Source organism: Bubalus kerabau, chromosome 15 (genome assembly GCF_029407905.1).
Source record: "Bubalus kerabau isolate K-KA32 ecotype Philippines breed swamp buffalo chromosome 15, PCC_UOA_SB_1v2, whole genome shotgun sequence".
In the NCBI taxonomy this organism is placed as follows: domain Eukaryota; kingdom Metazoa; phylum Chordata; class Mammalia; order Artiodactyla; family Bovidae; genus Bubalus; species Bubalus kerabau.
The window spans coordinates 27,940,630-27,963,169 of record NC_073638.1 but is presented as its reverse complement, the minus strand read 5'-3'; the positions used below and the strand labels follow the sequence as shown (position 1 = coordinate 27,963,169).

The 22,540-nt window shown below is 45.8% G+C and overlaps 1 protein-coding gene and 1 long non-coding RNA gene across 2 annotated transcripts in view; one reads left to right on the top strand and one right to left on the bottom strand.

Moving 5' to 3' along the window:
- CEP164 (centrosomal protein 164) overlaps nt 1-15,406 on the bottom strand; it is a 69,432-nt gene extending 54,026 nt beyond the window's left edge. Inside the window, exons 1-3 of the mRNA XM_055548207.1 lie at nt 15,030-15,406; nt 8,857-8,959; nt 5,102-5,213 (exon numbers count right to left, since the gene is read on the bottom strand). Of these exons, the coding sequence (XP_055404182.1) occupies nt 5,102-5,213; nt 8,857-8,959; nt 15,030-15,068 (254 nt within the window). The 5' untranslated portion in view covers nt 15,069-15,406. The remainder of the gene's footprint in view (nt 1-5,101; nt 5,214-8,856; nt 8,960-15,029) is intronic.
- Nucleotides 15,407-18,341: 2,935 nt separating this feature from the next.
- Nucleotides 18,342-19,333, top strand: LOC129628741 (uncharacterized). Its single transcript, XR_008702880.1, has 2 exons — nt 18,342-18,464; nt 18,577-19,333. It is a non-coding gene; the product is annotated as an uncharacterized LOC129628741 (long non-coding RNA).
- Nucleotides 19,334-22,540: the final 3,207 nt, after the last annotated feature.

The following is a 22,540-nucleotide window of genomic DNA, read 5'->3' as shown; positions in this document are numbered from 1 at the left end:
GAAGATAACATTTATAAATATAATGGAAAAGAATATGAAAAAAGAATGGATGTATATTTATAACTGAATCACTTTGCTGTACAGAATTAATACATCATAAATCAACTATACTTCGATAACAAAAATAAATGCAGGATACCATTTACAGAAGCATCAAAAAAGGAGATAAATCTGACAAAATATGGGCAAGATGTGTAAACTAAAAACTAGAAAAGATTTCTTAGCAATATTAAAGAAAGCCTAAATATGGGTTGGAAAACTCAATATTGTTTAAGATGTCAGTCCTCTCAAACTGATTTATAGACTCAGTGCAATTTCAGTCAAAACCCTAACAGAATTTTTTATAGAAATTGACAAGCTGATTCTAAAATTCATACAGAAATGCAAGGGACTTAGAATACAACTTTGAAAATGGAGAACAAAGTTGCAGAATTTACTTTAAATGACATTAAGATGTATAATAAAGCTACAGTAACCCAGACAGCATGGTATTTGTGTAAAGGTAGACAAACAGTGGCACCCCACTCCAGTACTCTTGCCTGGAAAATCCCATGGACGGAGGAGCCTGGTGGGCTGCAGTCCATGGGGTCGCTAGGAGTCGGACACGACTGAGCGACTTCACTTTCACTTTTCACTTTCATGCATTGGAGAAGGAAATGGCAACCCACTCCAGTGTTCTTGCCTGGAGAATCCCAGGGACGGCGGAGCCTGGTGGGCTGCCGTCTATGGGGTTGCACTGAGTCGGACACAACTGAAGCGACTTAGCAGCAGCAGACAAACAGACCAATGGAAAACAACAGAGAATCCAGACCCAGAAGGAAGTCCCCAAGTGACAGCAATTACTCACGGGATTGAGGGGTGTAAGGGTGAAAGCGGACACACATACATAAGTTTCTTTTTTTTTTTAAGTAGGAAGTAGAAATAAGTTTATAGAAATGAGATAATTTTTTCAGTATACAGCATGATGATTTGATCAACTTCTTTACTATGAAATGATCACCACAGCAGGGTTAGTTAACACCTCTACTTCCTCCATAGTCACCATTTTTCTTTTGTGGTGAGAATATTTCAGATCTGGGACTTCCCTGGTGGTCCACTGGCTAAGACTCCATGCTCCCAGTGCAGGGGGCCTGGGTTCAATTCCTGGTCAGGAAACTAGATCCCACATGCCACAGCTAAGAGTTCACATGTAGCAATAAAGATCCCACGTGCCCCAACGAAGACTAAAGATTCTATGTGCCACAACTAAGACCCAGCACAGACAAATAAATACATTAAAAAAAAAGAAAGAAAGAAAGAAAAAGAATAAAGAGATTAATGATGAGGTAAATGTGTCTAACACGATGGATACTGGAGACCAACAGAAACCACTACCCTACAAATACAACCATGAGGCCCCAGCACCTGGAATACCATGCACAGTGCTGACGGCTTTCCTACAAGAAAGATGTCATGAACTGGAGAAGGTCCAAGGAAAAGCGGCTAAAAAGGTCCAGAGAACAGGGAACCTGCCACGCAAGAAGAAACTGGAAGGATTAGGCCTCTGAGGCGGCGATGACTGAGGCTACAATTGCAGTCATTTTGAAGCACAGCCAATGCATTCAGTGGTTCAGGAAAGAAGAGAATCATCACACCCTGTACACACAACTGCACAATCCCAGCAGAAGACACGACCCCTCCAGGACATCTGAGGGCCAGTGTGGGACAAAGGAAATCCCACTCTTTGGTACAAAACTCAGGTCACTTACTGTAGGGAGGCAGCGTGGAGAGAGCTCTGTGTACACAAGGAAGACAGAGCTGGGTCTCCAAGAGTGAAAATCCTGGTTTGTGGGGAGGCAGAGGGGAGACAGAGGTGGATGGCAGCGGCTGCCCCACCTCAGCCAGTCTGATCCTCACCGTCAACCTCTGTTCACCCGAGATGACCTAAGTGAATGCCTGTTCCTCACAATTCAGAGCTCAAACTGAAACTGCAAACATGGACCCATTCATGAACAGGTCACACAAGTTCAGGGTTGGGCAGTCCAGGGAGACAGAAACCGCTGCCAGTCTGTGTCGCCGCACACAAACCTCTCCAACACCAGCATCCACTCTGGACACGCTGACAAGGTCCCAGTATCGTCACTCTCCATCTCAGTCAGCAAAGAATAACAGTGACACCTCCTCCGTGTGCTGAAACAGATGGTGGCACTCGAAAGCTTGATGCAGGGCAGCAACTGAGATCCTGGGACCCTGGAAGTCTGTGCTGAGACCCTCTGGGACCAGAAAGGTAACCTGGCTGCTGTTGTTCAGTCGCTCAGTCGTGTCCAACTCTGCAACTCCATGGACTGCAGCACACCAGTCCTTCCTGGTCCTTCACCATCTCTCAGAGTTTGCTGAAACTCATGTCTATTGAGTCGGTGATGCCATCCAGCCATCTCACTCTCTGTTGCCCCTTCTCCTCCTTCCTTCAATCTTTCCCAGCATCAGGGTCTTTTCTAATGAGTCAGTTCTTCACATCAGGTGGCCAGAGTACAGGAGCTTCAGCATCAGTCCTTCCAGTGAATATTAAGGGTTGATTTCCTTTAGGATTGACTGGTTTGATCTCCTTGCAGTCCACAGGACTCTCCAACATCACAGTTCTTCTCCAATGTCACAGTTCAAAAGCATCAATTCTTCAGTGCTCAGCCTTCTTTATGGTCCAACTCTCACATCTGTACATGACTACTGGAAAAACCATAGCTTTGACTATATGGACCTTTGTCAGCAAAGTAATGTCTCTTCTTTTTAACACACTGTTGAGATTTGGCATAGCTTTTCTTCCAAGGAGCAAGCATCTTTTAATTTCATGGCTGCAGTCACCATCTGCAGTGATTTTGGAACCCAAGAAAGTAAAGTCTCTCACTGTTCCCATTGTTTCCTCATCTATTTACCATGAAATGATGGGACCGGCATCCGCTGGATCATTGAAAAAGCAAGCAAGTTCCAAAAAAAGATCTACTTTTGCTTTATTGACCATGCCAAAGCCTTTGACTGTGTGGATCACAATAAAGAGATGGGAATCACTTAAAGAGATGGGAATGCCAGACCACCTGACCTGCCTCTTGAGAAATCTGTATGCAGGTCAAAAAGCAACAGTTAGAATTGTACATGGAACAACAGACTGGTTCCAAATCGGGAAAGGAGTACGTCAAGGCTGTATATTGTCACCCTGCTTATTTAACTTGTATGCAGAGTACATCATTTGAAATGCCAAGCTGGATGAAGCATAAGCTGGAATCAAGATTGCTGGGAGAAATATCAATAACCTCAGATATGCAGATGACACCACCCTTATGGCAGAAAGCGAAGAACTAAAGAGCGTCTTGATGAGAGAGAAAGAGGAGAGTGAAAAAGTTGGCTTAAAACTCAACATTCAAAAAAAAAAAAAACCAAACAAACAAAAAAACTCAACATTCAGAAAACGAAGATCATGGCATCTGGTCCCATCACTTCATGGCAAACAGATAGGGAAACAATGGAAACTGTGAGAGACTGTTTTTTGGGGCTCCAAAATCACTGCAGATGGTGATTGCAGCCATGAAATTAAAAGACGCTTGCTCCTTGGAAGAAAAGCTATGACCAACCTACACAGCATATTAAAAAGCAGAGACATTACATTGCCAACAAAAGTCCATCTAGTCAAAGCTATGGTTTTTCCAGTGGTCATGTATGGATGTGAGAGTTGGACTATAAAGAAAGCTGAGTGTCAAAGAATTGATGCTCCTGAACTGTGGTGTTGAGAGTCCCTTGGACTGCAAGATCAAACCAGTCAATCCTAAAGGAAATCAGTCCTGAATATTCACTGGAAGGACTGATGCTGAAGCTCCAATACTTTGGTCAGCTGATGCGAAGAAGTGACTCATTGGAAAAGACTCTGATGCTGGGAAAGATTGAAGGTGGGAGGAGAAGGGGTCGACAGAGGATGAGATGGTTGGATGGCATTACCAACGCGATGGACATGAATTTGAGTAAGCTCTGGGAGTTGGTGATGGGCAGGGAGGACTGGCGTGCTGCAGTCCATGGGGTCGCAAAGATTCGGACACGACTGAGCGACTGAACTGAACTGATGGGACCGGATGCCACGATCTTCTTTTTTTGAATGCTGAATTTCAAACCAGCTTTTTCACTCTCCTTTTTCACTTTCATGAGGAGGCTCTTTAGTTCCTCTTTGCTTTCTGCCATAAGAATGGTATTATCTGCATATCTGAAGTTATTGATATTTCTCCCGGCAATCTTGATTCCAGCTTGTGCTTCATCCAGCCCAGCGTTTCGCATGATATACTCTGCATGTAAGTTGAACAAGCAGGGTGACAATATCCAGCCTTGACGCACTCCTTTTCCAATTTGGAACCAGTCCATAGTGCCATGTCCAGTTCTAATTGTTGCTTCTTGAACTGCACACAGGTTTCTCAGGAGGCAGGTGAGGTGGTCTGGTATTCCCATCTCTAAGAATTTTCCACAGTTTTTTGTGATCCACACAGTCAAAGGTTTTAGTGTAGTCAATGAAGTAGTTTTTTCTTCCTGAATTCCCTTACCTTTTCTATGATCCAACAGATGTTGGCAATTTGATCTCTGGTTCCTCTGCCTTTTCTAAATCCAGTTTGAACATGTGGAAGTTCTTGGTTCATGTACTGCTGAAGCCTAGCTTGGAGAATTTTGAGCATTACTTTGCTAGCATATGAAATGAGTGTAATTGTGCAGTAGTTTGAACACTCTTTGGGGAAAAAAAAGAAAGGTGACCTGGGCTCTGGCCCAAAGCATCAGGCAGCCCAGCAGAGGGATGGCCCACTGCTGTTTCCAATTCTATGCAGGACAGGCTTCAAAAAGTGGCCAAAGGATTTCCCTGATGGTTCAGTGGCTAAGTCTCCATGCTCCCAATGCGGGGGGCCCAAGTTCAATCCCTGGTCAAGGAACCAGATCCCACATGCCACAACTAAGATTAAAGACCCACAACTAAGACCTGATACAGCCAAATAAATAAATAAATATGAACATTAAAAAAAAAAAAGGTAGCCAGTTAAAGCTGATCTCCTCCCTCTGCCACACAGGCCAAGCCAGAGGGCCACACCCAGGTTGAACTCACCATGGTTTCCACTCCACAGGCAGTGGGGCCACAATGCCCTCCCGAGCCAGCCACATCAGCTGTGGTTCCTTTATGGGATCAATACCAATCTCTCTGGCAAATTCAAGAATTTCTGCAAGGAGGGGCAGGGAGGTGGCAAGGTAAGAGAGGCAGGGGTGGGAGGGGGTGGGTACAAAGAAGGAAAAAATCACAGTCAGTCTTGGGAGATAATTAGAGAGATATATTGGTCTCTGCCCCTGTTCCAGCTAATATTTGGTCTCTGGCCCCAGTTCCTGACACTGAGCTCCTACATCTTGTACAATTTCCTGAGTGATGGGAGGGTCTTCCGTTCCAATGAGGCAACTCTGGGTGGGCTCCTGGGTGCAGCCTGGTCACCAGGAAGACCAGTCATGATCAGAAGCTTGGGACTTTCAGTGTCATTGCCTCCATTCTCTAGGGAGGGGCTATAAAATGAGTTAGTCGACGATCACACCTACATGATGAAGCCTCCCTAAATTCGGGTTCAGAGAGCTCCCAACACTTCCACGTGCCAGTAGAGTGTCCCAGCTCCACCAGGACAGGAGCTCCAGCACTTGGGACCCTCTCAGGTCTTGCCCTATGTACCTCTTCATCTGGCTGTTCACCTCTACCCTTTATCCTATCCTTTTTGGGCTTCCCTGGTAGCTCAGCTGGTAAAGAATCTGCCTGCAATGCAGAAGACCTGTTTGATTCCTGGGTCAGGAAGATCCACTGGAGAAGGGATAGGCTACCCACTCCAGTATTCCTGGGCTGGAGAATTCCATGGACTCTATAGTCCATGGGGTTGCAAAAAGTCAGACATAGCTGAGTGATTTTCACTTTGTGGGTCATCTCAGTGGAGGATTTTGGATGCTGACATACCCAGGGACTAGGAAAGGCAAAAAGGACCAGCTGAAATGTAGCTAGCCAAGGACTGTGTGTTCATTAATTTCACAAATATCTTGAGTGCCTTCTATGTGCCAGTCACCATGTGCCAAGACTACAAGAGAAATGGAGCTGACATGCTGGTAGAAGAAACAGCCAGTGATGACATAAACAGATAAATAGACAAGGAATTAAAGCTTCTGCTAAACATAATGAAGGCAGTGAGTGAGGTATGAGACAGAGTGTCGAGGTAGAGGGGCACTTCTTTAGAATGAGTGGTCCAAAAATCTCTCTGAATGGTGACGCGTAACCAATTCTATGGGAAACAAAGAAGCCAGGCGTGCAAAAACACCAAGAAAAGAGCTCTTGGGCAGAAGAGCAGGTGCAAAGGGCCTGCAACACGTAGCAGCCTGACCTGTCTGGGGATGGTCAGAAAGGCCATGTGACCAGTAGAGGGAGGGAAAGGCAGGCACTGAGTCAGCCTGGCCAGGAGGCAGGGCTGGGTCATACAGAGTCCTGCACATCCCACTAAGGGCACTGAGTACAATGCAAGATTATATGGAAGATTATGAAAAGCAGAGCCCTGATAGGATCTGCTTCACACTGCGAGTTCACTCTGGCGCTAAGTGGAGCACAGACTGGAGGCGGAGGAGGAGAAGCAGGGAGGCAGACTAGGAAGCGGCTGCAAGCCCAGGAACAGAAAACGGGGGCTCCAACTCAGGATGTCTGCACGTGACTGAGCAGAAGAGAGGTTTTTTATTTTTTTTTTATTTTTTTTTTTTTAGAAGAGAGGTTTTTTAATAAAAATCCTGAAAAAAAGTTAGACCCCTTTCACAATAGCAAACCAAAAAGAATAAAATATTTAAGAAATAAACTGAGGGGACTTCCCTGATGATCAGTGGTTAAGACTCCATACTTTCAAAGCAGGAGATGTGGGTTCAATCCCTGGTTGAGGAACTAAGATCCCACATGCCACATAGTATAGCCAAAAAATGAAAAAGAAACAAACAAACAAACTGAGCAAGAAGTGTGCAAAATCAAAATGAAGAAAACTTCCAGTTACCCGTGAAGAAAACAAAAAAAGATGCAAACAGAAAGGAATAGATGTTCTTTGATAGGAACCCCCAGGTTGACCTGGATGCATAACTTAACTGCACAAAGATGGCAATCCTCTGCAGTCTCATTAATAAATTTAACACAATTTTCTCTAATTTTTTTCTACTAACAGTTCCCCAATACACAGCCCTCCCCAGAAAGACAGGGTGATTATAAAGTCCATGGGGAGATAAAGCAGACAAGATAACCAAGAAAACTTTAAAAAAAGAAGAAGAAGGGCACTTCGACCTTACTAGACACTGGAAGGCTTATAACCGAGCCTCAGTAATTCAGAGCACAGCTCTATATGGACAGACAGCCTCAAAGAACAGGAGAGAAAGTAGACCCCTGTACACACACACAGCACTCAGCCAGCGGGCAAAGGATGAGCTATTCAGTGAACAGTGTGGAGACGAACCCGAGGAAAACCTGAGAGCAGGGGAGCTTTTCTAACTATGATCAAAATTCAGGGACCATATGAGAACTGACTTATAAATTTAACACAAAGATTAAAAATTTCTACATGGCGGAACTCCCCTGGCGATCCTGTGGTTAAGACCTCATGCTTCCATTGCAGGGGGTGCGGGTTCAGTCCTTGGTTGGGAACTAAGATCCCATGTGCCACACAGAGTGGCCAAAAAAAAAAATCTTTTTTTAATTTAAATTTCTACATGGCAAGCAAACAATAATCCTATGCGATAACAAATCCTATCCTATCCTAATGTGGGATCCACAGATCCAACAGTTCTTCCCCCAAACTGGCTCACAAACCATCTGCACTATAAGCAAAATCTGTGTGTCCAGGTCTGCAACTCAGGAGAAATTCAAAGAAATCTTCACCCATCAAAATAGTCTAGTGTTTCACAGTGAGAGCCCTGGAACTAGAAGACCTGGGTGTGGACCCTCACTGCCCTGTAGTAAACTGTGTGACTACTGGGAAGTGACTTAACCTTTTGGTGCCTTGGTTTCCTCATCTGTAAAATGGGATTAATAATAGTGCCTCAATCATGGAGTTGCTACAAGGGTTGAAAAGGAAATAACACGTAAAGTTCTTTTGTAGAGAGACTGGCACGTGGTAGCACTCAATAAATTTTGTTGTTATTGTTATTAATAATGCTATTGTTGTTTTAAAAAACACAACCACTTCCTGATGGCTCAGACTGTAAAGAGTCTGCCTGCAGTGCAGGAGACCTGGGTTCAATTCCTGGGTTGGGAAGATCCCCTGGAGGAGGGCATGGCAACCCACTCCAATATTCTTGCCTGGAAAATTTCAGGACAGAGGAGCCTGGAGGGTTACAGTCCATGGGTTGCAAAGAGTTGGACAGACTGAGCGACTAACACACTTTAAGAAACTGAGTTTTCCCTAGCCTCAGGACATACTGTATTTTATGATATCTTCTTAACCATATTAATCACTGATCTGATCCGAGGTCACCAAACTTTTTCCATAAAAGACCAAACAGTAAATATTTTAGGCTCTGTGGGCTGTACAGTTTCTTGTCACAACTCAATACTGCCCCTACAGTGTGAAAGCAGCCATAAACAACACATAAACAAGTAAGTGTGGCCGTTTTCTAATAAAACTTTATTTACAAAAGCAAGCTACAGGCCAGGTGAGGCCCATGGGCTATAGTTTGCCAGCCCCGGATCTAACTCAAATATACTGAGCAGCCCTGAGCAGCCCTGTGCACATTCCCTCCTCTGCACCAGAAGGACGAAAATTAAATCAGAAACAACTGCCCTCACAGAACTATCACAACACCCCCAGGGCCTCTTACCATGCTCGCTGGGGATGTAGTTCTCATCATAGTCTTCCTCCAGAACCAGCTGGTCTCCTATGCGGATGGGTCGGCCGGCCATGATCAGTCTGGGCTCCAATGCCTAGATCCCCCAACCCAAAGAGAAAAATCAGTGCCGCAGCTTAGAAGGGGAGAAGTTGGAGCTGGTCTTGGGGCATCTGGGCAGCCCAGCCCCTGCAGGCCAGCTGGGCCAGATAGGAGGTTTTTCCAGACACTGGGGAGAGTGGAGCGGGGAACCAACAGCTCAGAACTTACAAGCCTTATAGGCTCTGTACTCGGGAAAGTTCCTGGAGACACATCTCCCCCAAAGCCTTGCTGAAGACTCCATGGACCACAAAAGTTCTGGAAACCCAACTCTCTCAAGGGTTTGACTTCATACATTTGCCCACAAAGACGAGTAACAACTAACAGTCTACGACCCCTGCTAGAAAACCCTAAACACCAAAATAGCTAGCAGCACACACACCCCCATACACCAGTGTCCCCCAGTGCGCTCAGGCTGTCTCAACATGCGGCCCTGTTTGCACATTCCTACTGACACTCAGCGAAGCCCTCAGGGGGCTTACAGTCTAGTGGAGGCAGGCACACAGCTTCACCAGAAGTAGCAGGCAGAAGAGAAAAAAAAAATCCTGCTCTGGGGAGTATTAAGAAAGAAGTCACACACTCCCAGTGCAGGGATGAAGGAAGACTTTGTTAAGGAACTGGGTACAGAAGGCTGACAAGAGTTCTGAGGGCAGAGAGAAGAACCCAGGCAGAGGGAACAGCCTTTGAGGCAAGGCATTATGCTGCACCAATGCCAGCGTGCATGGCAGGGACCGCGGGGAAGCCAGGCCCGGTCATGGTCATGGAGAGCTTGGTGGACAATGCTGAAGGGCCTCAACTCTGTCCTGTAGCAGAGGGGAGTCACTGAGGGCTCTGGTGGGAGAAAGTGACACAGAGTGGCCTTTTTTTTCAAGATGAGAACTTTGGCAGGAGTGCCCTGGCCGGATTGGAGAGATGAGAGACTGCTGCTGCTGCTGCTGCTGCTACATCGCTCAGTCATGTCCGACTCTGTGCGACCCCATATACGGCAGCCCACCAGGCTCCCCAGCCCCTGGGATTCTCCAGGCAAGAACACTGGAGTGGGTTGCCATTTCCTTCTCCAATGCATGAAAGTGAAAAGTGAAAGTAAAGTCGCTCAGCTGTGTCCGATTCTTCGAGACCCCATGGACTGCAGCCTACCAGGCTCCTCGGTCCATGGGATTCTCCAGGCAAGAGTACTGGAGTGGGGTGCCATTGCCTTCTCTGGATGAGAGACTAGTGTCAGGAAAATCACTAAAGAGGCTACGGTCCCCAGGAAAGATGATGAGGGCTTAACTGGGGCAGAAGCAGTGGGAGTGGAGAAAAAGGGACAGACACAAGGGACGATGTGATGTTAGGTTTAACGTGAGAGAGTCAATTCCTAGGCAGGTTGATAGGAAGCCCGGGGTTCCTGAGGAGGAGAGGGGCGTCTGGGGCTCTCTAAGAGGAGATAGGGGTCTGGAATTCTCAAGGAGGAAGAAAGGACAAACACCTTTTTTTCTCTACATTCCTTACTCTTAAGGCACTAAAACACTTTTTTTTCTTTAAGCCCGGAACTGATGATTACACAACAAACAACTCAGTTTAAACTCTGTAACTAAGAATTATATATCAATGTATCCTGCTTGAGGACAGTTTCTCCTTCCTGAAAACCTCTGGGCTCATCCTGGTATCTTAAAATGTAAATTATGGGAGTGGGTCTAGTAAGATCTTTACAACCTTGAGACATTCTTTTGATTTATTGTAGTTAACTAATTTAAAAAAGTATATAACCCCCTTGCATAGACTAGCAAGGTGGGGGCATTCTCCATCCCCCTTCTGATGTCTATGCCAGAAGCTTTCGAAGTCCCTTTTCACTTCAGTAAAACTCTACTACACAAAAGTTCCTGGTCCCTGGTCCCCAGGTTAAATCTTCTTCGGAGATCATGAATCCAACACCTAAGCTGTCAACAGGACCAGGATGGGGGCGGGGCGGGGGCAGAAGAGTGGAAAGGAACCCAACCTGAATGCAAGGTTTCTAGCTCAGGGATGGTGATCACATTCTTCAACTGACAGGCTGGTGCGGTTCCACACCTGCTCCTCCCTTCACATCCCTGCTCCTTCATCCACCTCAGGACCCCAGGTCACAGCACCAGTCCCCTGTGGGAGCTCGCACACTGAAGCCTGACGACGCCTGGACAAGTCAGCCTGTAGCACGTGCAGACAGCCCTTCAGAGGGCCTCCCCCACTGAGGCAGCATCAGCTGCTCCGCTGTGACCAAAGGGAGGAGCCTGGAGGAACTTTCTGCAGCCACGTCTTCAGAAACGGGCACTGTTCACCTGGGGCAGAGCATGACACAGCCCTCACAGCAGGGGAGTAAGCAGAAAGACCTGGTCAACAGAAAGGAGGTTGGGATACAGCTCGTAAAGAATGCTCAGGAAACAGCCAGGTCGGTGACTCTGAATCTGCTCCAAGATCCCTGGAGGGGGGCCCCTGATAAACGCAAAGGATCTCTGAAGGACCATTCCATGGCCCTCGCTGCACCCTGGCAGGTGAGAGATGGACAAGGAAGGTGTCTTGCCTTAGGACTCACAAAAGATGGTTCCCAGACTTCCCTGGTGGTACAGTGGAGAAGAATCCACCTGCCAATGCCGGGGACACAGGTTCGACCCCCTGGTCTGGCAAGATCCCACATACCGCGGGGCAGCTAAGCCCAAGTGCCACAACCACTGAAGACCACGTGCCCTAGAGCCCATTCCCCGCAACAGGAGCCACCGCAATGAGAAGCCCACGCACTGCAACTGTAGAGTAGCCCCTGTTCATAACAACTAGAGAAAGCCCAGGTGCAGCAACGAAGACTCAGCGCAGCCAAAAATAAATAAAAATGCCTTTTAAAAAAGATATTTCCCTTTGTCCATCACTGGACCCAACGGAGCCAGCCTTCTGCCACCCCTCATTCCCACCACGACACCTCCAAGCAGTAACTTAGTGCCTCAGGAAGAAAGGCTAAAGAAAGCAGCATTCTTCCCCGCAGTACTTAAGCCCAAGTGAGACGCGCTCTCTCCCCAAGAGATGTAATGTAAAAAACACCTGTGGATGTAATGCTTGTAATGCCCCCACACGCACAGTCTGCCATAAGTAGGGCCCCGACGTGGAAGAAGCAAAGCAGGAAAGTACCAAGAACCAGGGCAGTAAAACATGGTCCACAGGCTGGAGGCTAAAGAGATCTCAGAATCTTTAATCCTCTGAGTCAGGGAGGAGAGGGAAAGAAAAGGGGAAAGGATCTCTGGGGGTGGAGGAATCACAATGGCCTGAACGTCAGGCCGTGCCTTATTCAATTCAACAGGCAGTGATCTATACAAGGCACTGCACCAACTAACTCAGGGAATCTGAGAAGTTCTGCCTTTAACAGACTTCCCTATCCCTAGACATGTGCCATCTCCAGAAAGAGGGGGCAGGTAAAATCTCTTGTCTTCCTGGCAAAATGCCTCATTAGCTACTTACAAAACTGTCTGTGTTTAACTATTTATAAAGTTCAGGAAGAATGTGAAAAATCTAAATTCCTGAATCACTCAAATGTCAAACAAATCTTCTGCCGGAAAAAAAAAAATTAAAATGTGGGTGTTCTATTTCCTGGCTTCAGGAAAGAGGTAGGCAGGGACAGGGCAAAAAGAACAGGAATTGCGGGATTGAGGAAGGTAGTGGAAGAGAAACGATATTCATTCAATAGCAGCTGGAGATCATTTATTCATTCAAGAAATACTGGGTTGGCCCAAAATGTGTGTTTGGATTTTCCCTTAATATCCTACAGAAAAACCCAAATGAACTTTTTGGCCAATCCAGTATTTATTTATTGCTGGGCACTGGAGAGGCAATTAAAACCAGATTCAGCTGCTGCTCCCCTGGAACTGGTCTAGTGAGGCAAGGAGACAAACCAGTCATAGGAAAGTGTGTAATTTTAACTGGGGAAGAGCTCTGAAGGAAATGTGCCTGATTTAGATGAAGCCCCTGCTGAGAAGTGAAGAATTAATAGGTAGTCACCAGACAAAGAGAGGAAGAAAAGGTGTTCTAACAAAAGCAGCAGCAGGTGCAAAGGCCCTCCCACAGGAAAGAACACTAAGTGAGGAGAAGGATGGTAGGAGACGATGCTGGGCAAGTGGGTGGCAGCCAGGCCATGCCAAGAACTTGGCCTGGAAGGTCCAGAGAGCTGGAAGTGAGGAAAGGTTTTTCCAGATACACATTTTGAAAGAGGTTACTCCAGGAGCCAATGGAAACACAGACAGGAACGGAGGCCAGGTTGGAAAGAAGAAAATCAGAGTAGCTGTAGAGAGATTAGGGAGGAAACCATGAGCCAATCTAGATGAGAGCTGATCGTAACCTGGGCTTGGTTTAGGCTTGGTTGCAAAATGCAGAAGGAGGCAGAGGCATGGCCTCAGAAGTCTTTGGTTTGAGAGGTCTAAGAAAGCAGCCCTGAGGTCAGCTTCGGCAAACACACGACACGTGTCCTAACATTTCCCACCAGGCCTGAGACCCTGAGGGACAGCGCTGTCAACCTTGGCACCCTCGACGAGGCTTCAGGACCATCAACACTGCGCTCCATGCAGCACTTAACAACAGAGCAGATGAAACCTGATGACAAGGGCGTGCCACCAAGCCTGGCACTCACCGTGAGCCACAGAGCTTTGGAGGAGGCTCACCCAACTGTTCTCATCCATCTCCTGCCAATCCCAGAATCTAGCAAAAAAAAAAAAAGGAATGGCTCATATACCTCCTCCAGGAAGCCCTCCCTGACTAACCTCAGCCTCTCCTGTCAACTTACAACCACTTCAGCACAGAGAACAGGTTTTCTTGTGTTCACAGGCATATTATTTTCCACATGACCTTTTTCATGGGAATGTGTTCTACCTCTCCTATTAAACCAAAGACTTCTGAGGCCATGCCTCTGCCTCCTTCTGCATTTTGCAACCAAGCCTAAAATAAGCTATGTAAAGGTAGGAGCCCAGTCACTGCTCTAAACCACTAACAGACAACCGAGGAACCTCAAAAGCCAGAAGAAAACCACAAAAGCTTTGGTCCAACTGCCCTTCCCATGCCAAATTTTTCCTCTGTGCTTTGTGTCAGCCAGCATTAATGGTCGAAGCACCAGTTTGGGGGCCAGAAACAGGCAAATTAAATCCCATCTCCCTTGCTTACCAGCTGTTTGATCTTAGGGCAGGTACTTCCCCTTCTCTAAGCCTCAATAACCTCATGTGTGTAACTCAAACAGCCATGATAATCTACTTCAAAAGGCTGAAGATGAAACAATACTTGTACCAAGCACAGTCCCTGATACACAAAATATGTTAAATAAATTTAGCAGTATTACTGATATTACTGCCAATTCCACAGTTGGATCATTCTTAACTAGTAAACGGTCTTTCTCACATTAAGTCAAAATCTGTTTCTAAGAAACTTCCTCCCATTTGTCCTGTTACACCCTCTGGACCCACAGAGAGCACCCAAGGCATCTCTACTCCAAGTCAAGTTTTCCCAGCTCCCTTCCCTTCAGCACATGCCATTGGTTCCCAGTCTCCCCACATCGTGGTTACCTTCCCATGCATGTGGTCTAATTTAACAGGCAAAGCCAAAAAGTTCTGCACACCTGCATACTCACCCAGCATACAAACACATATGCATACTTAGGGTTCCCTGAGTATCATTTCTTCCACTCTGCTTGAACAATTATAAGAAAAGTTCACTATCAGAAAAGAGAAGATTTACTGGAGAAGGCATTGGGGAGAACGCTGAAGCCATTAGAGTTGATTAGGCAGTGGTATGAGCACAGGCTTGGGAACATTCTTGACTTTGAATCCCAGCTCTATCACTTACCACCTGGGCAAGTTGCCTCAGTTTCCTCACCTGTAAAACAGGGATAACAACAATGCCTATCCAGAAGGGTTATGAGGATTAAGTGACTCAATATATGTAAAATACTTAAAACATAGTAAAATCTCAATAAATGTTAGTTATTATTGTTGTTCAGTAAGTCGTGTCCGACTCTTTGCAACCCTATGAACTGCAGCACGCCAGGCTGCCCTGTCCTTCCCCACCTCCTGGAGTTTGCTCAAACTTACGTCCATTGAGTTGGTGATGCCATCCAACCATCTCACCATTCACTTATTTAAAGGGCATAGTCTACATTGCTCCAGAGGACAGATCTAGCACTGGGGAATATAAATTAAGGCCATTCAGACATCCAATAACCACTTATCGATTGATTGGTCAGGCACTGTGCTGTCAGGGCTACAAAGCTGGTAACACTTCAGCTCAAGCTAGCCGCGAAGCCAAATATGTAAACACACGATTATGCAGTGTGTTAAGTGCATTAAGGGAAGTAACAGAAAAGACAACAGGACACAAAGGCAAGGGCAACCTATCCTACTTTGGGAGATCAGGAAAAACACTGCAGAGGACCATCGAGATGGCTTGTGAAAGTTAAGCAGGAGCTCATCAGGATGAGGAAGGTTATCTGGAGACAAAAGACACAGCTTGTACAAAGGCCAAGAGGCAGAAGAGAGTATATGGCAGGTACAGAGAATTTATGAAGACAACAAAAGCTTATATTCACTGAATACTTTCTATGCTCCAAGAACTGTACTAGTGCTGAATATGCATCATCTCACCACACCCTCTCTGCTAAACAGAGATTTTTATAATCTCTTCTTTTACAAAAAAGTAATCTGAGGATAAGCAAATTTAAAAAAACTCTAACCTGCTCAAGGTTTCACACCTAGTAAGTGGCACAGCAGAACACGCATGCATCCATGTCTATCTGACTCCAAAGCCTTGAGCTCTTAAAAAACACCCTTTTAGACCTAGTTATTACCCCCATTTTACAGATGAAGGAACTGAGGCAACTTGCCCAGTTGGTAAGTGGCAGGGCTGGGATTCAAAGCCAAAGATGTTCCCCAATCTGTGCTCATTTGTTGTTTTTGTTTAGTCACTAACATGTGTCCGACTGTTTTGTGACCACATAGACTGTAGCCCGCCAGGTTCCCCTCTCCATGGTATTTCCCAGGCAAGAAAACTGGAGTGGGTTGCCATTTCCTTCTCCAGGGAATCTTCCGGACCCAGGGATCAAACCCACGTCTCCTACATTGGCAGACAGATTCTTTACCACTGAGGCACTAGGGAAGCCTCTGTGCTTATCACCACTGCATAATCAACTCTACTGTCTTCCAGGCTTTCCTCAGGGCCTTCTCCAAGAAATGTTTTCTTTTCCGGTGGTGAACTTTCTTTATAATAGTCCAAGCAGGGTGACCAGCGCACAAGGGACAATGGCAGGAGAAAGACGTACAATGGAAGGCAAGGGACACAAGATAAATGGCTTGGGAGGATTGTGGCTGCATCTTGACATAACAAGGAGCCATCATAGGATTTCACAAAGGAAACAGGCCTGATCAGATCTGTAGTTTAGAGAGATGATTCTGACAGCTGTGTAAAACTAACTGGAGAAAGGCAAGAACAGAAGCAGAGAGAGCACTTAGAAAGTTATCCTGAAAACACAGGCAAGAAATGATAAACAAAGTCAGCAGCTGTGAGAATGAAAAGGGCCAGATTCTAGGTGTTGTAGGAGGCAGAATAGTATCTGATGTCTGCAGTAAGTGAGGGAGAAACAAGAGGACAATCATCACTTAGGCCAGTACATTGTGATCATCTGCTATGCCTTGCCCAATAGCCCCACCTAGCATACTGCCTAGATATAGGAAATGTCCAACAAACGTTTGCAGCATATTCTAGATGAATGAATTACAAGTGCAGATGTGGCTGAGTGAGTGAAGGGGTGAAGTCCTTCACTGTGACAGGAGCTACAAAGGAGAAACAGATCTGAGGGACCAGGAAGACTGGGTCAGCATTCAGCTGGGGATGATCAATAAGCAAGTGGACCTCAAGAAAAGAGGTCTGATGGGAGCCAATTGGGGAGTAACCGTTAAATAGATGGTAACTGAAACTCTGGGTGAAATAGCCCTAAGACGGAGTGTAGTGGGTAGAAAGGAGGGGCTCGCGAAGGCTGATGGGGGCGGGGGAGGGCTGGGGCTTGGAAACCAGAGAGAAAGGAGTCGTAGAAGGCAAGTGAGGAGAGCAGTTCCAGAGGGAGAAGGTGGATTTTTAAATTAATGCAAGGAAAGAAAAAAGCAAAAAACTTACTATCTTCCCCAGCTGACCAAAAGACGGCAGAAGGTTGGGCCTGCCCGGATTCGGACATGGGGGAAGCTTCCCCAAGAGAGAAGTATTCAAGCAGGGTTTAGAAGGCCGGCCTTACACACTTAACTGTGACCAGGACAAACAAGCTAGAGCCCCCGCCAGCTGACACTCGTGGCCCAGGGCCCGCTTTCACTGCCCCGCCAGGACTCCAGCCCAGGCCCTTCCGCCACTCAGATTTTGGATACAGCCGCACTGATCAGGCCCGCTCCATCCTCACTTCTTCCTTCAGTTCCCGCCCACACTCGTGCACATCCCGCTGGGTGGCACACGAATGTGCCTCGATTCTCCCGCTTCCCTCCGTTCCCCGCCACCCAACCTGTCCCTCGAGGGCGTCCTCACCTGGCCCCCACCCCGGGAGGCCCAGGGCGCTAGCTCCCGGCTCTACGCGGCTTCCCCAGCACCACCCCGGCTCCCGCTTCCAGGGACGCCGGGGTGTTGCCCTGCAGCGGCCAACAACCACTTCCGGAAAGGGTACCAGCCTAGCAACTGAGGGTACCGCCTCTACCTGGAGTCAATAGGTCGCTGAATGAGAACCTGGCATCAGATTGGTTAAAGGTCCTGTCGAATCACGGCGGCGTTCTGCACGTTTCCCGTTGTATGATGGGAGATGTAGTCCAATATACTAGACGGGGTTCCGCGTGAGTTTAAAAGAGGATTCTGAGTTTAGACATGAGGGGAATTTCTTCCTGAGCAGGAAAGGATCATTCACAGTATCGACAGTAACATGTATTAACTAAGGTAATTTTTTGTCATAATTTTTAGTAGTATAATTAACATCAGGTGAATAATACACTGATCCTCAATAATCAACCTACAGGCTTTAATAAACAAAAGACTCTCTCATGCTACTTATGAATTAAGAGACCACTACCCATCGTTTTACTGGAGCTCAGGGCTCAGTTTGCATGCCTGCAAGAAGAGGATAATAATATCTGTCTTAACTATTTAAAATAGCCTGTTTAAGAAGAAGTAACATAATGTGTAGCCCCTCCACACACGCTGTCTAGCAGAAGGGTTACCACTAATTTCAAAGGCTTTAGTTTTGTTTTCACAAGGGCAAATCTTCCTTTCTCTTACATGTCCTTAACCTCCTGAGGAAGTTTAAGACAATCCCAGCTCTGGCCACTACATCAATGGTGTAGGGAAAGAACAATTGGCCGGGTAGCGGTGGTCAGGCTCTCTCATCCCACTCCACTCATGTCCTACAGCTGAGGTCATGTGTGGCACTGCGAGCGCCCACCCGGCACATTGTGGTGTGCTTGCTTGGCTGTCCTATATAAGCACCACCTGAAAAGCTCTTGCGGGTGAGTTGAGTTATTGCTGCTGAATCAGCCATTAGAGAGCAAAGCATGTCTGCCTCACCACTGTGAATAAAGAATGTCTGCGGTTCCTATGGCTCCTTATATCTTCTTTCAGCTTTGCCTTGGCTACCCTGGGTTCAATGATCAGCAAGACAAATGCGAAACCAGGGAGCGAAAAAAGTGAAGTTACTTGTTTGGTGAGAAAGATGGATCATCTGGAGCAAATCCTCACAGCCTTCCGAGGGGAGATGCATCTGGCTCCTGTTAAGCCCAGAATCTAGTCCCAGCACCACTCAGGGCCTGATCCCAGAAGGAGGAACTCAGACCAGTGTTCCTGTGGATACCAAAGCAGATATCCAGAATGTATTCCTCATGTTTAACTTCAAGTCTTTCCTGTGGCAGTGCTGCCTATGCTCCTTTTTTTTTCTGACTGTAGATGACAGATCATGGCTCCCTCTTCTTTTCCACACTCCTTAAAAGTCTCACAACCACTGAAGCCCACTGTAGAGCCCAGTGCTCTGCAACAAGAGAAGTCGCCACAATGAGAAGCCCATATACACAACTAGAGAATAGCCTCTGCTCACTGAAATTAGAGAAGGCCTGAGCACTGCAGTGAAGGCCCAGCACAGTCCAAAAAATAAGTCTCATAGAGAGGCCAAGGGACAGACTGGGAAGAGACTCTGAGAACTTACCAGTTCATCCACCACGGTCCTTGAACAAAACTGGGGTTCAATAAATCATTCATAGATTTGGTCCCTCCATCCAAGAACTCACAATTAATCTAGCTGACATTAATTGCCATCAAAATTCTTAACTTTTATTCCTTAGCTGTGTCAGTTGCTCTCTCATGGGGAAAGCTAATAAAATAAGGGTTACTATAGAATTAATGAGGTTACCCCACACAGATAAGCAATTTGCATTCTATCAGGTTTCCCTGTAGATTTGTACTCAGAAATGCAAACTAATTTCTAAATGCCCTTAGGCAAACACAATTAACAAAGCAAGTCTTTGGGGGAAAATAACAAAAATGACACATCAATTGCTATGCCAGTACAGTAAGTCCCCTACATATGAATGAGTTCTGAGAGCCCATTCGTAAGTCCAATTTGTTCTGAAGTCCAACAAAATTAGCCTAGGTACCTAACTAACACAATCGGCTATATAGTACTGTAATATAGTATTGTAATGGGTTTATAATACTTTTCACACAAATAATATGCACATAAAAAGACAAACAAAAAATAAAACATTTTTAGTATCATAGCACGTTGAAAAAGTACAGTAGTAAAATACAACAGCTGGCATATAGGAGCCAGCATCGAGTGAACTAGCAAGAAGAGTTACTGACTGGAGGAGAGAGAAGAGGTGGGAAATGGTAGAGCTAAAGGATCATCAGCAATAGGAGACAGAGGGCAAGCTGCAATTTGATTCACACCTGACATTGGTGGCACAGGTTCGGGTTCCTTGTTGAATTCAATTCTATCTACTCTCTTGAAAAAACAATCCAGTAATGTCTAGGTAGTGGTTGTTCAGTCATTCAGTCGTGTCCAACTTTTTGCGACCCCACTGACTGCAGCACACCAGGCTTCCCTGTCCTTCACCATCTCCCATTGTTCACTCAAACTTGTGTCCATTGAGTTGGTGATGCCATCCAACCATCTCATCCTCTGTCGTCCCCCTCTCCTCCCGCCTTCAGTCTTTCCCAGCATCAGGGTCTTTTCTAATGAGTTGGCTCTTCACATCAGGTGGCCAGAGTATTGGAGCTTCAGCTTCAGCATCAGTCCTTCCAGTGAATATTCAGGGTTGATTTCCTTTAGGATTGACTGGTTTGATCTCCCTGCTGTCCAAGGGACTCTCAAGAGTCTTTTCCAACACCACAGTTCGAAAGCATCAATTCTTTGGTGCTCAGCCTTCTTTATGGTCCAACTCTCACATCTGTACATGACTACTGGAAAAACCATAGCTTTGACCATACAGTCCTTTGTTGGCAAAATAATGTCTCTGCTTTTTAATACACTGTCTAGGTTTGTTGTAGCTTTTCTTCTGAGCAGCAAGCATCTGGGTAGTAGCTCTTTTTTTTTTTTCTCGTCACAGATAACATGGTGGCACCAGATTGCATTCTGAATGACTGCAATAAACGCTGTGTACCATTCTACATTTAGATCTGGTGCCTCAAAAACCAAGTGCCTCCTCAAATAAACAAAATTCTCTTACCACTTCCTGTGTCACAAATCTCTTTAGTTCTTCTTCTTCCTCTTGTCTCTCCTCCTGTCCTTTCGCCTGGCCTCCAATTCCATCAGGTCTTCACATTCTCATCTTTGTAAGTTCACAACTTGGAGGTTCACATGTAGGGGACTTACTATAATATATCCAATGAGTGAGGAAGCGAAACAGAATTTCACACATTGTAAATTATCCTTTGCAGTCAGGAATGAACCCTTAGGAGTGATTTTTTTTTAAATAGATGGGAGAGAAAAAACCAAATTATTCTGAAGTGTTATGTCACACTCCCAAGTCAGAAACTCCACTGTTAGAACTTTTTCTTCTTTCTTCATACTGTTTACTGTAATATACAGAAAACCATCTTTATAATAAGAAAAAGATTCAATCCTACCTTTTTCTTTTCAAAAAGTATGTAGAGATGTGAAAAGTTTCCTCTACACTTTTTTTTTGTATTTTTTAAATTTATTTTTATTTTATTTTAAAACCTCAAACACTGTATTAGTTTTGCCAAACATCAAAACTAATCTGCCACAGGTATACATGTGCTCCCCATCCTGAACCCTCTTCCCTCCTCCCTCCCCACACCATCCCTCTGGGTCTTCCCAGTGCACCAGCCCCAAGCATCCAGTATCATGCATCGAACCTGGACTGGCAACTTGTTTCATACATGATATTACACGTTTCAATGCCATTCTCCCAAATCTTCCCACCCTCTCCCTCTCCAACAGAGTCCATAAGACTGTTCTATACATCAGTGTCTCTTTTGCTGTCTCGTACACTTTTGATCCACCTTACTTAAAGTTGCAAACTGGGGGGACTTCCCTGGTGGCTTAGTGGCTAAGATTCCATCCTCCCAGTGCAGGGGGCGTGGGTTCAATCCCTGGTCAGGGAACTAGATCCCATATGCCCCTACCAAAGATCCTGCCTGCTGCAACTAAGATGGTGCCACCAAATAAATAAATATTTTTTAAAGAAATAAATAACATGACAAACTGGAGACTTCCCTGGTGATCCAGTGGTTAAGACTCCATGTTTCCACTGTGGGGGGTGTGAGTTCAATCCCTGCTCAAGGAAGTAAGATTCTGCATGCTGTGGGGCCAATAAATAAAGCAATAACCTTAAAAAAAAATAAAATTTCAAACTGCCTTTCCATCTTCCTTCTCTGCTTTATCTTCAAAGCACATATCAGCATCTGAAATGCTATAATTTTTATTTCTTGTCTGTCTTCCTACCTTAGACTCCATAAGCTACATGAGGATAGGGATTCCGTCCATTTTATTAATTGTGTCCACAGTGCCGAAACAGTGCTTAGCATGTAGTAGGCATTAAACAAATTTGCTGAATGAACAAATGAGCAAAAGAAGGAAGGAAAGAATCCCACACTTCAGACAGAGGAAACCACTGCTGACATTTCAGTCCCCACCTTTGCTGAAGACATTTTAATGTCTGTGCAGATGTAAATTTATGTGCAAACATGTATATGCACCTGCGCATACATCCTAATTTTTACAGAAATGAGATCAAAGATACATATTATTCTACAATGTCAAACAACTGAACATGTCATAAACATATTCCAGGGTGAGCTCATAGAAGTTACTCCACTCCTTATAATGGTTATATAAGATTCCATTCGGAGAAGGCAATGGCACCCCACTCCAGTACTCTTGCCTGGAAAATCCCATGGACGGAGGAGCCTGGTAGGCTGCAGTCCATGGGGTTGCTAAGAGCCGGACACGACTTTTTCACTTTCATGCATTGGAGAAGGAAATGGCAACCCACTCCAGTGTTCTTGCCTGGAGAATCCCAGGGATGGCGGGGCCTGATGGGCTGCCGTCTATGGGGTCGCACAGAGT